General features: G+C 40.4%; 1 protein-coding gene across 1 annotated transcript in view; it reads right to left on the reverse strand.

The window, feature by feature from the left end:
* NEO1 (neogenin 1) overlaps positions 1–15,623 on the reverse strand; it is a gene marked incomplete at its 5' end in the record, with an annotated part of 157,007 nt that overhangs the window by 40,599 nt on the left and 100,785 nt on the right. Inside the window, 6 exons of the mRNA XM_019471969.1 lie at positions 3,045–3,155; positions 4,539–4,683; positions 5,580–5,629; positions 9,717–9,855; positions 10,897–11,045; positions 11,598–11,752. Of these exons, the coding sequence (XP_019327514.1) occupies positions 3,045–3,155; positions 4,539–4,683; positions 5,580–5,629; positions 9,717–9,855; positions 10,897–11,045; positions 11,598–11,752 (749 nt within the window). The remainder of the gene's footprint in view (positions 1–3,044; positions 3,156–4,538; positions 4,684–5,579; positions 5,630–9,716; positions 9,856–10,896; positions 11,046–11,597; positions 11,753–15,623) is intronic.

Here is a 15,623-nt window from a genome sequence, read left to right on the forward strand (position 1 = left end):
CAAGCATACCACAAGATCAAGAAATACTCAGAGAGTCCATATCAAATGCTTGAATCCTACCCCCAATAAGCAACACAAATCTAGTTGTTATCAAACAAATCAACCCAACAGAGAGATGGAACGTGGATCCTTAATAACAGAAGGACTTCCACACTCTGTCACTGTAATCTCCTAATATTTTTACTAAAAGGGTTTTTCCCCAATGTTGATTACAACTTAAAAGCAATCTAAAAGCACAACTGTACATACTCATGTCCGTACCTTTTGTTTTAACTTCTCAAAAATTAAACAAGTATTTTTGTCAGGCCACTGGAGCCTGCCATATGTTGACAGATTATAAATAATTCTGTGCAATAGTAAGCCGAGTTCTCCACTCTAAAATAAAATCAGTTCAGAGAGTTCTGCTTCCTGCAGGGATTTCATTTTAATGAAACATGCTGCGTTTATCTAGAAACATTTAATAAAGCACCACAACAGGATTATTTGGATCATAATATGCCATTGGCCTGCTAGCCCAGGGAGTTTATGGTCTCCAGCTGACACAGCTGATCAATTAAAGTTCACAACTATTAAATACAGGAAAGCTACAGAATTGCAATATCAGAGATGACATTTTTAACTGCACAGAAGGTAGTGCACTGGGGATAAGCTCTGTACAACTGTTTAACACCTCTTGCATATGCAGTCCTGGTGGGACTTGCACCGATTCTGCAAAATTACACAGCCCTCCTAACACTAAATTGTAACAGTCTGGCTCCCATTCACATTGATGACACTATAAAGTGAATTATTTTCTATTTAAATTCAAAAAGCAGCCATGGAATAAAAAGGAATTATGCCTTACATGTCTACTGAACCTGGGAAATTAAAGATTAGCTGTAAATACATTTACATTTTGTAAATACATTAACGTTATCCACGTGAGCTGACTAAAGAAAGCAAAAAATATACATCTTCTTTCCAGTATGCACATACACAAATATCTCGTACATGTACACAGAATGATATGAATACCATGTTAACATTGCCTTCACTGTCAATTTTTATTACTTTATTCCTTGTAAAGAATATGCATAAAGTTAGATTTCCTGCAAGGACTGCAACATTCCAATTTGAAAAAAATAAAAATGGCAAAATCCAACACAGAATGAAAAGGTTCTTTTCTTCTCCCTCCTTCTGCCCTATTGCAATTTAATCCTGGTGCTATCCTCTGGCAAAGTACTGTTAGCTCTAATTCAAAAGCAGAGTACATTTTCATTACCCTGCGTAAGTGCTGCCCATTTACAGAGCTCTACTTCAGTCTGGGGAACTAGTGGTTTCTCAAAGCTGCAAGGCTGTGTCATACCCCATTAGAGGAAGACAGACACACAGATGCAAGTCATTTCAACTCTAAAAAGTAAACTTTAAATGACTACAAAACCGAACTCTACTGTTAACGTTAGTTTTTGCGCTGCTCCTGATTAAGCAATGGAGTAAGAAATAAGAGGACAAGTATGAAGCTGAGCATCAACTTTGCATAACACAAAGACTGAAGCGTGGGCTCTTAAGGGCTTTAATCAGCTGACTCTTGAAGCAATCTTCCAACAGTGTAGAGCAAATATTGAAACTCTTTTATTATTCTGCCTTCCAGCTGCCAGTATAACTGAATCTCAAGCCACACAGATGTGAAAGACATTACTGGATCCTGCGGCTTTAAGCTACAATGACCCCCCCCCAGCTACTTTAACAAAGCCAAGAGGGAGACTGGCCTGCAAAAAGCGTAAGGTAACTTGTGTGCAACAGCGCTAATTAAACACTTTTCTGAAATAGGAACAGTCTACCCAGAATCACCAGCTCCGTGTAGGCAGTTCCCAAGAGACCCGCCCCAGCCATCCTTTTAAAAATGGCACTTCTCTTCTTCAATTTCAATTGCTTTTAGTCAGATTCTGGGAGATGCTCCCAAATTTGCTCATTTGAATTCTGCAAGAATCGGGATCCCACTTGCAAACTATTCCAGTGTAGTAAATACCAAACACCTGGACCAACTCGCAAAGGTCAAAATTTTTCACAGAACATTTTCTACTTTTATTGTTAAACTCTACACTGGAAAAACAAGATGTTAACATGGTTCTGTATACCACACATCACAAACATATGGCTCTGGTGGAAAAGACTTCATTTCTGATGGAAGATATGGTCTATGCTAGTCTATCAGTACTGAAAATATAATCAATCTCCCTTTTTCTTCTGAAGTGGCAAAATAACAATCACTGGGGGTCAAATGTTCTCTTTAGAAAAAGAGTAAGCAAAAAAAAAAAAAATCAAGAAAAATATTTTAAGAGAGCACGGTACCCCCGAAACACATAAGATTGCAAAGGTCTGTGGGTGACAACAATGTTTTCCACTGTTTCTTTCCTCCTGTGGCATCTCTTTCATGTTCAACAAAGTTTTCAACTCTAATACTGCAAACCGCAGCCAACAGGACTACATCCAGTCCATCAGCGCACGGTATCTCCGAATATCCCATCACCACTCTGAACGCTTTGAGGTATACTTCAGTGGTTTCATTAGCATAACTTAGGTGCTACATAAATACATAATCACTATTTTACTTCCCTCAAGGAAAACAGTCCTCCTACCTCCGTTTCATAGCATGTAAACCCTGCATAATTAACAAGGTGAATTTTATTACAATATAAAAATCGAGCCATTATTATTATATAAATCGTGTAATGTATTATTATCTAAATATTGAAACACTGACATTGTAATTCATAATTGGGTATTTCTTAGCAGAAAAAACATAGCGCCAATATACAGTACTAGAAAGTGTAGAAGCAAGGTTTAATTTCAAACCATTTGATTGACTTGGCAAGAATTTTATGTTAAAATAGAAATTAATTTCAGTTAATCATAAATAAAGCACATCGTATAATTAGAATACAGTAAAAACAACTGAACAAAATCAGGTTTGCCTTTAAAAAAGGCAATCACACTTTACTGTACCCTGTCCACGGATTCTATTGGTTTTGATGTCACAAATATGCTCACACTTATGCTCTTACCATCTAGATCACTCTCAAACGTTTCTGCTGATACCCAGTCGGTAGCTGGTCCAGTACCATTAACAGTCAAGGCAGCTACTCGGAAGCTGTATTCTGTACCTCGTTCAAGACCTAAGAGACAAAGAGTACCCGAGATATCAACACAGGAATTCCAGCTGTGAGCACAGGAATCACAGTTCCTAATTAAAATACAGGTATAACCCGACGGTAAAAAGCCTTTCACCCCACCACTACCACTTGAGCATAACACGAGGTCAGGAACGGAAACAGCGCTGCCCACAGTGCAGCTCCGGTAAGGAAGCTGACACCGATTAGGGTGGAACAGCTAAACTGTGACCGGAGACACCCAGGGCTGCGACACTCTGCAGCCTGTCCCTGTGGGCCACCAGAAGACTCTGTGAGGTACTGTTTGCAGCCAGCTTTAATTTCTGGCTATTAATCAGTTCTTAGTACAGAACCGCCCACATCCATAACTAAACCTAGGTGTAGAGTATAGACAGCAAGTGACCAAACTGTGCAAACTGTTTACTGTATGTAAGAGTGTAACCAATAATCACAGCAGTACGAAAATGCACTCAAAATCTGATATGTGGAACTTCTTAAACAGGCTTTGTTCCTGGCAAAAATATACTCTAGTTACAGGGACACATCAACTCCTGCTCTGTGAGAAAACTGAAACTTACTGAGTCACAGCTGGAGTTTCTGAGAACAAATCAAATCATCTTGTTAAAAAGTGCATATTCATTTTCTAGAGAGGCACAATTTCTTCTCTTTTGACCAACTGTTCATTTACAGAGATTTTAAAAAATGAACAAAATGTACTCTTGCTCTCGTTCTCATATACTGTTTATTTCTGCTAAACAGAATTCTAGTTCTGGTAACAATATATAATTTATACTAAGTAATGTACTAGATTGGATTTTTCAAGTGGACAAAATAGAGAGAGGATATATTACATTCACGCCAGAAAGAAGGAAAAAGGTTGATGTCAGTGAAACTAGGTGGGATGATTTGCACAGATGTCTGAGGTAAGAAGTTCATAGGACTCTCAGCTGGGCTTGTTGGTGAGCATTGCAAGACAGAGCACACCTACATTATATCCACATGTAAACAGGTGAGTCGGCCAAACACCCAGCCAGACTGCATTTCTTCGGCATCCTTCTCCACACGTTTATTTCTGGCATTTGGGCAGACACAATATGCTCAGGACCATCTTCTCCATGCAATCCCTATGCCTTTTATAAAGGTTTTAAAAGGACTCGTCCAGTCCACTTAGCAAATAAATGGCAAAATTAGGGCTAGAAAACAGGTCACTAGATTTTGGTTACCACTAGCCAGCCCACGCTACCTCATCACCTACAAGCACTCATTTTAAGTGTTTTCGTTTTTTCTTCCAAGGCAAGAACCCTACATCAACATGTCTCTGAGCCTCAGCCCACTAAAAGCACCTAAAAACCCCCTTCTGATAACAAATGCTTGCAAATAACAGCTCACCTTCAATTAGCTGAAAAAGCTGGGTCCCACCAATGCTCTCTGTTACATCACTCTTGCGGGACACTTTACGGTAGCGAATTTTGTAGCCAGTGATTTGTCCACTGTGCGTCCCTGGAGGAGGAGGCTGCCAGTGTAGCATGATGCTCTGTGGAAGGTAGAAGGTCATTACAAAGTCATCACCTCCCACGCAGCCAGAGAAACCACTCTAGTGCTAATACGTCATGAAACGCAAGATAAAACACATGCATACAGAAAATACTGCATTTTCATACAGTAAAACACAGGCTATCTGTAAAAAGTAAACCACCTATGATTCAGCAGCAGCCCAGGTCATACACGTGCCTGTAGAAGTTCACCTCAAAGCGCTTCAATCCTATTAGAGCTTCCAATTCCAATTTCACAAATGGCCCCTTGGATTTCCCCTTCATTTTCTTCGGCTTATCTTAAGATACGGTTTACTTGAGGATCTATCTTTAAGAACTGGTATTTTCTTTAAAGGGTACAAGTTACCTGAACTGTAGTTTATGTGCAGGAAGTTACTTATTTTTAATCGTACAGGCAGCAGAAAAAGGTTTTTGGAAAAGAGTTTAGAAAAGGCTTTTTAAAAAAAATCTCCAATCATAATCACTAAAGTTGTCATGACTAAGTATATAATTTTCTCTTCTAAAGCACCCAGGACGCTATAAATGTGCGTGTGTATGCACACACGCTGTAAACAATAGTTAATCAACAGGAACACATTCAAGCCCTGGTGCTTCAGGCTTTTGTGCCTGATTAAACCTCCTTCATAATTAGCCTCCATGCTTTGGTACATTGCCACTGTCTTCCCTGCATTCCGTTACGTACAATCCACAACTGGATTGGAGTTTCTAATGCTTCAAGCCCCACGTTCAGATATTCTCCTGTTGGGCAACTCATACACAAATAGCTGAAAAGCAGCATGGTAGAAAAGAAACCCAAAGCAGCTCTAAATTTTGGTTGCTCTGAGACCCACCAACCTTTTACTTACCCACTACCAACAGGAAACTCTCCACATCTTACCTTGGAATTCCGTACCTCCAGCGTTAGATTCTGCGGTGGAGCACTGGGGACTAGAAACATTCAAGGAATTACAACTCCAAATTTTCCATATACTGTATTTCCACACACAACTCCTCTCTGCTATCATTCATTATGAAAGTACAAACCATTCTGGTTAGAGACACTATATAAAGTAACTACAAAACTCTACCAGAGGTACTTTATGACATACAATGACTGGCTTAGGAGGTTTACGTATTTTCAATGCAAAGAACGAACTCACTTTTTGTTCAGATCTTTATTATCACAGGTATCTGAATAAAAAATACTTAAAGTACTTCCCATAAACTCTAAGAAAAGAGATCGCGTTCAGTGCTTTTCAAAATCAAATCTTTAATTTACATGCTGGATTCTCGGAACCCACATTTAAAATTCTAGCCGTGGTTTTTGTTATCATGATTTTCTGCAACAGGAAAACCTCAGAGTCAACACGTCCCTGTGCTACTGAAGAAGTGAAATGCATCACAAAGACAGTTTCCATTCTTTGTTAGTTCTTTACTAGCTGTAGCAACTTGCTGGTCATGACAGTGAAAGTCCATGAGACAAAAAGGCAATGTAAGAGAGAACCTGAGACCAAGGAAATCCTTGTCGCAGCACTTCAGACGCACAAACGTTATCTCAAAGGCGCAGATAAGGGTTATCCTGGCAGCAAGGTGAGGCTCCAGCAAAGCACAAGGACAGGGAAGTAGCACAACAGGGCTAAAGATTGTTCTGGCCTGAATAATGTATTTTCCAAATCACTCACGCCAGCCACAACAATACCCAAGAAAACACTCCCGAGTGCCTGAAGTGAAAGTAGCCTTACGGTAAGTGAAAGGTACACTGGGGTGTGCTTACACAAATACCCCTCTCCCACTATCCCACACAGAAATGGAGACGAGGATTTGTTCTCCCTTTTCTCTTGCCAACTGAACTGAGACTGAAATCACCAGACCTAGGGATTAAGTGTTGTGTCCTTCAAAAAGCAAGAACACAGCTTAAGAGGAAGAAATGAAATAAAGCTTTTTTTTTTTGCTGTTTGTTTGTTTTACGCAGTTGGTGCCTACTTTCAGAACAACCTAAAAATAAGTCATGGGTTTCACAAGGGGTGATTAATAATTAATGCATATATTGCAAACTTGGCGAGAGAAAGACAATCAGTAGGACACAGGAAAGGATACATGCATGTAATTATATTCATATACACGTATCTCGCCGTGTGCACAGTTCGTTTTATATCAAAGTAAGCTTAGACTCAGACCAGATTAAGAACTTAACCAGGCCAACAAATAAAAAGGATTTCCGACGGGCTGATATTCCGAAAGGCATAGCCTAGTTTGGCACCTTGTATAGTAACCATCCAGGCAGGAGGATGACGACACGCCGATGGTTCGGAGAGACTGCAAGGACGAGTTGGTAAGGGAAACACCCTCTATCAGGCTCTGATGATGCAGAGATGACATTTCCAGTTGTGATATATGATTGCTTCCTATACCTCAGGAAGACCATGAGAAGAGAAGCAATCTTTATGAGCAGCACGTCAACCTTGGTTCAAATTGTAACACCTGAAGAGCTATCCTGCAACAAACCACCGTAACATACTTCCATTAGGAGCAAACACCTACATAAAGATGCGGAAGCTTGTTAAACAGAATGAAATCCCTGCAGGAAACATGGAGGTTGCTTACAGACACCACGGTAAGAAAACACAAGAAGAAAACGTGCATCTTTCATCTGGAAAGATCTGAGAGATTGAAGGGGAGAACAGCACGGTTAAGCAGCAGGGTTGTAAGATTCTAAGCAGCAAGATGACATCCTTCAGAAGGCTGTAGAAAATAAATTTCAATAGGTTAAATGTCAAAACGTTAAGTTGGGCCAGAAAGAACTTCAGGAAAACTTGAAAATGACATGACAACTAATTAATAAATTCTTCTTCAGAGAAAGAAGGGACTGGAAGCCCTTTAGGGAAATTGTAGAGTTAGCAGATGGTCAGGGTATGGCAGAAAGAGAAAAAGATAAGGCCACACAACTAACTTCTTTGCATTTGTACCGAGTGGAAGGCAGAGGAGAGGTTTCCGTGACACCCTGTACAAGGGACTTACAGGGTCTCTCAAACTGAAACAATATAAGGGATTGTGGAAGAGTCAGACACAAGGAACAGGAGCGTGTTGCCAGGGTTGGATGCTATTCATCCAGGATTCCTCAAGGACCTTGGGAAGGAAACGGTTGCACGACTTACAGCAGGCTGTAACCTCGCACAAGTTACCTCGATACTGGGAGACAGGAATTTGATGCCAGTGTTTAAAAGGGGTTCTGTTTGAGAAACTACTGGCAATGTCAAGTAATAAGTCAGAAACCTGTATTAGGCAAATAAACTGAAGCTATAATAAAGCATGAAATTCATAGATACGTGGAGGAATAATGTGTTCTTCACTTTTTAAAGGGAAATCCTGCATCACAAACCTGCTGGAGAGCTCTTAAGAAACGAAGCAATGAGGCGAAGCCCTTGCCTGAGTAAACAACTGGTTAAAAGAAAGGAAAGAGAAAGAAGGAACGTACGTGTTGGGAGATGACCTGTGCAGCTCCACCATGGCATGTGCCGAGACCCCTGTTGCTCAACACATTCATAAGTGATGAAAAGGGGATGAGCAGCGAGGTGACAAATGTTAGTACAGACAAGATCCGGTGGTAAAGAACTGCAGAAAGACCTCAGGACATTTTGTGCCTGGATGTTAAAGTGACAGATGAAATTCATGGTAGATAAAGTTACACACACGGGAAAAATGATCCTTCCTCTACATGCAAAATGATGGCTCTAAGCAGACCAATTCCACCAAGATCAGTCTACCCCAGAAATGTCACCGCAGTGCTCAGAACGAGCCAAAAAGTCAGTCAAATGCTAGATATTACACACTTGCACCTTTGATACGATTTTGGTCCCCTCTACCTGCATTTGTAAAAGCACGTAGGAGAAAAGAAACCTGGAAAAAAGGTCAGAAAAGGGCACTGAAGGGTGAAACAGCTTCCACAAAAGAAATGGCTAACCATCTCTCTGACTTCTGAATCTGGAAAAGAGACGAATGAGGGAGAATACAGCAAAGGTCTATAAAATGAGGAGTGGGACAGAGAGGGCTGGTGGATACTCATTAGTCACTCTTTCAGGCAGTACAGCTATAAGCAACAAACGATGCTAACATACAGCAGGTCCAAAACAGACAACCCAGGGTGATTTTTCACAGAAAATTTATTTGTAGAATCTTTGTCCGCTTGATGTTGTGGACGATAAAAGCTGACATGGGTTAAAGAGGATGCTGACAGGGTTTCATGGAAGAGAAACTGAATTAGTAAATACACAGAAACCACTGCAGACTCAAGAAGTCTCAGAGAAACAAGCTTTGGACACAGAGAGTATTTGGCACAATACTCCTCTCTGCTCGTCTATTCTGCTTTTGGTCACTCCTGGAGAGAGGATTGCAGGCTAGGCTCACTGTTGGTCTGACTGTTCTTATCTATAAACAAACTTCTCTATAAAAAAATAAGTTAACGTTAACTCTGATCATGCTACAATTGTTCATATATCTATATTTGCTCACATGATCTCTTTATTTGCTGTATAGAAAATATGGTTACCACTTCCTACTTTCGTTATTATATGCAATTGATTTCATAGTATCCGTGCTGGAGTCCAAACAAAGACAGGCAACATTTTCCCATATGACCACAATTAAAATAAAAACACTCCAAAAGCAAGTCTGCTCATATGTAAAAATATTATAGAAGCTAAAAAATAATTTGGAGTTGTTGCCTTCGATATAATTGTGTTTCTGTCCACTCGTAATATTTTATAGACTCAATAACCCATGAAATAAACTACTGATGTTGAAATGAAGGACACTGTTGTTTCATAATCAGAATCAGGTATAGTAATTTTCCTTCACTTAATTTGGAAAGCCTCCGGGGGGACTTTCAGCAGCATGGCCATACGCAAAAACTACATTATTAATAAAATAGGGCAGCAACGAACAAAAAACATGTAAGTCTTTCTGGTTAAAAATTCACTTAAAGGAAATTACCACATAATTCCTGCCAAAAAAAAAAAAAAGGAATAAAGCAGCTTACCATCTGAGAGCGTTCGTACAACAACATCTTGGGTTGAGACTCCAGGACCGTGTTTATTGTAAGCTACCACTCGGAAACTATACTCTGTGTATTTCTTTAATCCGTTAATGGTGTAGGAGAGTCCTCCTACATCAACATCCTGTTCATAAACAAACATACATACAAGTCAAGGTCAGAATCAGGTCTGCAACCATTACAAAGGTCTTAGACTTTCAGTACAGTAATAAAGTCCAAGGCAGGAACGACACCTTTCTGTAGCACCTGCAGATCAAACCCACAGTTTATATACAGCCAGGACTTGTAAAGATGCTAACAGTGAGCTTGCAAGAGAAAATTCTACCTATCCGATTTAAATCATAACATGGACGCTGGTTCTGTGTGGATCTGACAAACTTGCCTATTAGTAAAAATTATTACTGTATTTTGAATAGTGGGATGCAGACGTAGAAAAGGTAATTTTTATCTGAGGAATACAACATTCCTATTTAAAAACTTCTCTCAAAAATTATTGTAAATGCTAACAAAAATATTCTTCCCTTAGCTTTTTTTAAAGCTGGAGTCATACTCATATACAATCGGATCGGAAATTAAATGACTGGGATTAATCCTCCCAAACTCGTGACTGTTCTCAGGTGGCAGCCTATACTTGCACAGAACATACTGGATTCTTCCAGCAGAATCGTAAGAAAATTTACTCAATTAGACACTCACCACTATCAAAATATCAATCACTGGATCAAAGAACTCAAGAGGCGAGAACAGTTCAGATTAAGGATGATGCTAAAATCAGTAATTAGCCTGCTTTACTAAAATAAAACCGGCCAACCTATAAAAACTACGCAAGCATCCTTTACACTGTCCGAACCAGAACTGTTAAATGATGACACAGCTATTATTTGAGTTTTCCTCTTGTGACCTGATGGACATCCCCAAATGCTTCTTGAGGCTGATGATACCTAAATGAGCCATCACATAAAATATTGCTTTAATTCCAAGACACGTACATTTCCTGCTGGATTTTTCATTTTAACTATTTCTGTATTTCAGGCTCAGGGATTCAGTCTATCAGAAAAATGAACGCTTCACAAGGTGTTTCTAGAAATTTAAGGTAAAAACATCATAGAAGAAAAAAGGCTGTCAGTGGCGGCGTATCTCACGCAGGAAGAGCCAGGCTCTGTACCTGTTCAGTGTCCTGTCCCTTCTCCATGTAATAGAGCTTGTAGTTCTGGATTTCTCCATTGCCAGACAACGGCGTTTCCCAGGTGACACTAACGGAGGTGGGTGAGCTGGCGTACGCTCGGATATTGGGTGCTGGACCAGGAAGCTGAACTGAAACGTAAGCATGAAACTCCGCTAGTCACTAAGCCTAACCATCAGCGTTTTCAGCAGCTTGTTATTTTAGCGTCAACTGCACTATTAATTGACTCCAGTGAAAAGGTGGGTATTTCTTCACATTTCAGCATTTCACATGGATTCACGGGGGGGTGTAAAGGCGGGACCACATTTCTGAAGGAGATCCTGCTCCCTGGGTCAGATTCCTTTCGTCCTGAACGATCCTAACAAATCACACACTTCGCATTTTCTTAAAGTTTTCTTTTTTTTTTTTTCCCCTCTTTCAGTTAATGACAATTTTAAAGTATTTCTTTTATAACAGAAACTTTAGACAATTTAACAAGGAATGTCTTATCAGTTCTTCTTAAGGGTGAGAATAAATCATATAAGCATACCAACATCCTAACTCGGAAAATCATTTTGAAACTAGGGTCTGCAAGTACAACTTTTAAGAGTATCGGCTTACTCTGGGAAAGGTCATGAATGGGGAAAACAAAACAAAAAAAATCAACACCAAAGTCAAGAAGACTCGAAATATTTACAGCTTACCCTCAGGCTGAGTTGCCACCTTCAGCGGTACTGAGCTCTCTCCGGGGCCATGCTTGTTCTGAGCCACAACTCGAAAGACATAAACCGTTTCTGGCATCAGGTTTTGGATCGTCACTTGCGTCTCTCCAGGACGACTTGTATTTTCAACGCGTTCCCTTTAGGAAACAAAAGGTTTGGGCACAGAAACAATCACTGATTAGTAAGAGGATTTTTGAGGGGTAAATAAAGGAATAGTTGCTACCAAGATGTATCCTGTTTGAATATATCTAACGTGTTAATGATGTGGTTATTTATACCGCGCTGACTACACAATAAAACAACAATATGCCAAAATTGCTGGTGACAAACAGCTTCTAATTTTGTAACTTCCCTTTGAAAAAACAATATGCCCTGAAGTAAAAGAATAAATTATACTCGACATCACAAAATTCTAAGTAGTTTCTTTGTTATTCTCATAACAGCATGCAATAATTCATAGTGACAGTTTATCCTACTACTCTGAAGCCAGAAGAAAAAATATTTAAGCAGCATACACAGAGTCTGGCGAGATTTAAGGCATTTTTGTTAATACTGTGGGGCTGCTTTTTGTGTATTTTTCAAAAAAGCTCTTTTAATGTATTCTCCTACCTCCAAACTTTACTTAGTTCCTCCCTAATATTTAGATTTTTCAAAAACATCCAGGGGCTCTGACTCGCATACGCCCAGGCAGACAGCTGTGGCATTTATGCTGTCCACAAGTAGTGGAGTCAACAAAAGGCAGCGTCTGCCCGTGTCTCCGCTGCTCTCATTCAGTCTGACGCGCGGGCAGAACCCATCCTTCAGCAACGGTTTACACTCGTATCGTGCACTGGGGATCGGGCACGTGAGAGGGGCTTCTCTCAGACCGGCGTGAAGATGCTCACCTCCGGCCATGCCGAGGAGACAGCGCCGGGCTACTGGACCCCCCCCAGTTTGTCTGCCAGAGCCCAAAGGAGGAGTGCGCTGTGCGGGAGCGAGCATTTATGTTCAGCTCAGCAAAAAGGCCGACATTTTGCAAGCTGAAAGCCGTAATCCAGCTGGGAGAATACACTCTGTGTACCGAGGCAACTGGAAGGATTATTGCCCTGCGCGTGGCGAACCTCCCTCGCACCTCCCAGTCAGGGGGGAACCTGCTGCTTCCCCCCCTGTGGAAGCACGGTCTCGCGCTGAGCATAGTTCAGGAAACTCCGTCGGTTCTTATCAAGCTCAGGACCGAGGGGAAGATTAAAAGATTAATCATCAACTAACTACAACCTTTATTTCCAACGCATTGCTGTCGTCACGTGAACTTTCACAGAGCTACGTTTGGGTAACGACATCTACACACTTGTCCTTCTTAACGACAAAAAGCTACGGACCTACTCCCTGTCAATACAAATAAAAGCAGCTCTACAAAAGAAGAAATAAAAAACTTCCCCACTGAGAAAATACGGGGAAAATATGACTGCTCTGAATACGGTTCTTTCCCTTTTGTCTGCTAGACTTTGTTTAGCTCTACAGTAGAGGGCAGACGATTCTCATCCCGATGATTAGCTGCTATTAAATCATTTTTAATGCAGAAGCCTAGGCAAAATTATTCCACTCTCCCCCTTCCTACCTTCCAGCCATCCTGCTTTAGTTTCTATCACAGAAATATGATGCCAAAATCCCCATTTTTAATTTCTTTCTTTTTAAATCAACTGGTATGGTTGATTTAGCATAACTTGGTTGAAAACATTTGGAAATCCCTGTTGATTTCTGCACTATTACACTGTATCCATACAGAGGGAAACAATACCCTTACTGTAACTAACGATCTCTTTAAACACATCTTCTAGAATAATCTCCTTCGTGAAAGTTGAGCTAAGATGGCATTGCGTAAGCAGCTTAATTTATTTCAGGGTTTTTTTTCATTTCCATCGTTAAATGAGCAGCATCATTATAGCGTATTTGAATTAAACATGTTTACAAAAGATTTTTCTTCTTTTAATGTTTATAAAGTATTTCCTGCAAGAAAGAAGCTGACAGAGCAGCGAGACGCACACTAAAGAAATACCATACCCACCACAGAATGAAACTAGGGAGGCAGGGAAAAAGATAAATATTTTCCCTCACTAACTTTTCCAGTTATAGCTAGGGCAAAATGTTTGCTGGAAAACGCATTTTCAAATGGGGCAGTTTCCTTTAAGATGCGTCTTCGATACAATGATGGTATGTGAAAACCCAGAGTAAGTGCCACCTGATTCACAGCTGTGGAACAACATTCGTCTCCCATTGACATGCAAACTATATTGCATTTTCTGCCTCAAGTGTAAATGCACTCACTGATTTTTCCTAGGGGAAAAAAAAATAATCAGCAATCCAGGGTTATTATTTAAAATTACAAACAAATATCAAATTATTTTAATGGAAAGACAACATTTATCAAAAAATAGAGACACGTCAAAGTATCGCAATTTTCAGTAACAACTAGGAGCTGTGCCTTCCCTCACAACAGTACATTAAAAATATGTTGAGATTATTCTAATTAAGTGCTACATGAATCTCTCATTTATGCCCTTTCTTAGGGAGCCTTGAGCACCTTTTACGAGCTCTGGTGTGTTTAGGTAGGCATAATGGGTAACAAAACAGATGGTCTATATGAATAACTGTATTACCCTACAGAACATTATGACTATTCTAACTCATTCCAGCTTAATCCCCAATTAAAGAGCTTTGTAAACTCGAGTTAAGGTTTAAAATAGCGATCAAGTACCTAAGGGAAAAAGCCTACAGTTCAAAACCAGAAACAACTGTTAATCTGGAAATTTAAAGTTTAAATTTAAACTTATAACAAAAAACAACCTTCAGGGAATTATTAAAAAGTGAGTATCGCCTGTGCCAGCCATGTCAGCCTGGCAGTGAGCTCTGAGAGACGTTTTGACAGCGTGATCACACACAATTAAACTCCATTTTCCGTGTTTGAAGCACACTATGTTGAACTGTGGGTTTAATATTATTTGACTATCTCACACGTGTGATTTACCAGCAATGTGCTAGCTATTCCTTTTATTTTTGTCCAAATCTTGAAAGTTTGGAGTTCTTCTGCCTGAGTGTTTGTCTGAAGTTTCACAGAATTAAACCTCCCTTTGCCCCCCAACACATCTCAATTTTCATACCCTTTTCAGGGGAACTGTCTTCACTTTGGAGTACCTAACGCAAGGGGGAAATAACCGTGTAATTATACGATCTATAAGGAAGACAGGAATTTCTATCGGATCGGATTACTTCCATTCTTCTAGAGGTGTGACAACAAAGCCATCAGACACCCACTTCAGGCGTACGTAACTGCCTCAATAAAAGCCTCTCTGACATCATCAAGCCAATGTGAAGACATGCCACCAGCTGGTGACATTCTGTAGCCAGTGAAACAAGCAGAAACGAGCCGCCTTCACGGCTGATTTCCATGCTTTGAAATGCTCCTCTTCCAAGGATAGCTTCAGTTTCTCTGTTAAGAGAGTAGCCTCCAAGTTCTAGCGATCTTTTTTCTCACTCACTCCTCCTCAGCAGCCACCACATACTATCAGAACCAGCTTTAATCATTTCAGGAGTGATAAAAGCAACCACTACAACTTTGGCAGCATTCGCATTTTTGCTCTAATTCCTTGTTTTCTGCTGCTTACAAATCTTCTGTGACATTCAGCTTCGGGGCCAACATTCTTCTGCAAGCAGACACTGACTTTAAAAGGTGCAATATGAAATTTCTCTGGGGGTGGGGGCAGAGGGCACCCCTTGGCACCTGAAGCTGCTGGTGGCATAAAGGGACGGCACGGGGCACAGGAAGAGCCTTTCGCAGGAGTGCCCCACGATTACGGGTGGGAAAATCATATTCCACTCATCTTGCAGTCCTCTAAATAAGTTCAAAGGGCAAAGCTGAGGAACACCTTACCGTGTTTCTGTGCGTATCTCCTTTCGCCGAACAGATAAAAATAAAAGGAACGTAAATCGGCGGGGGGGGGGGGGGGGGATAAACCCAGAAACCACGCACAC

This window comes from Aptenodytes forsteri, unplaced genomic scaffold (assembly GCF_000699145.1).
Source record: "Aptenodytes forsteri isolate BGI_AS27 unplaced genomic scaffold, ASM69914v1 Scaffold258, whole genome shotgun sequence".
Lineage (NCBI taxonomy): Eukaryota > Metazoa > Chordata > Aves > Sphenisciformes > Spheniscidae > Aptenodytes > Aptenodytes forsteri.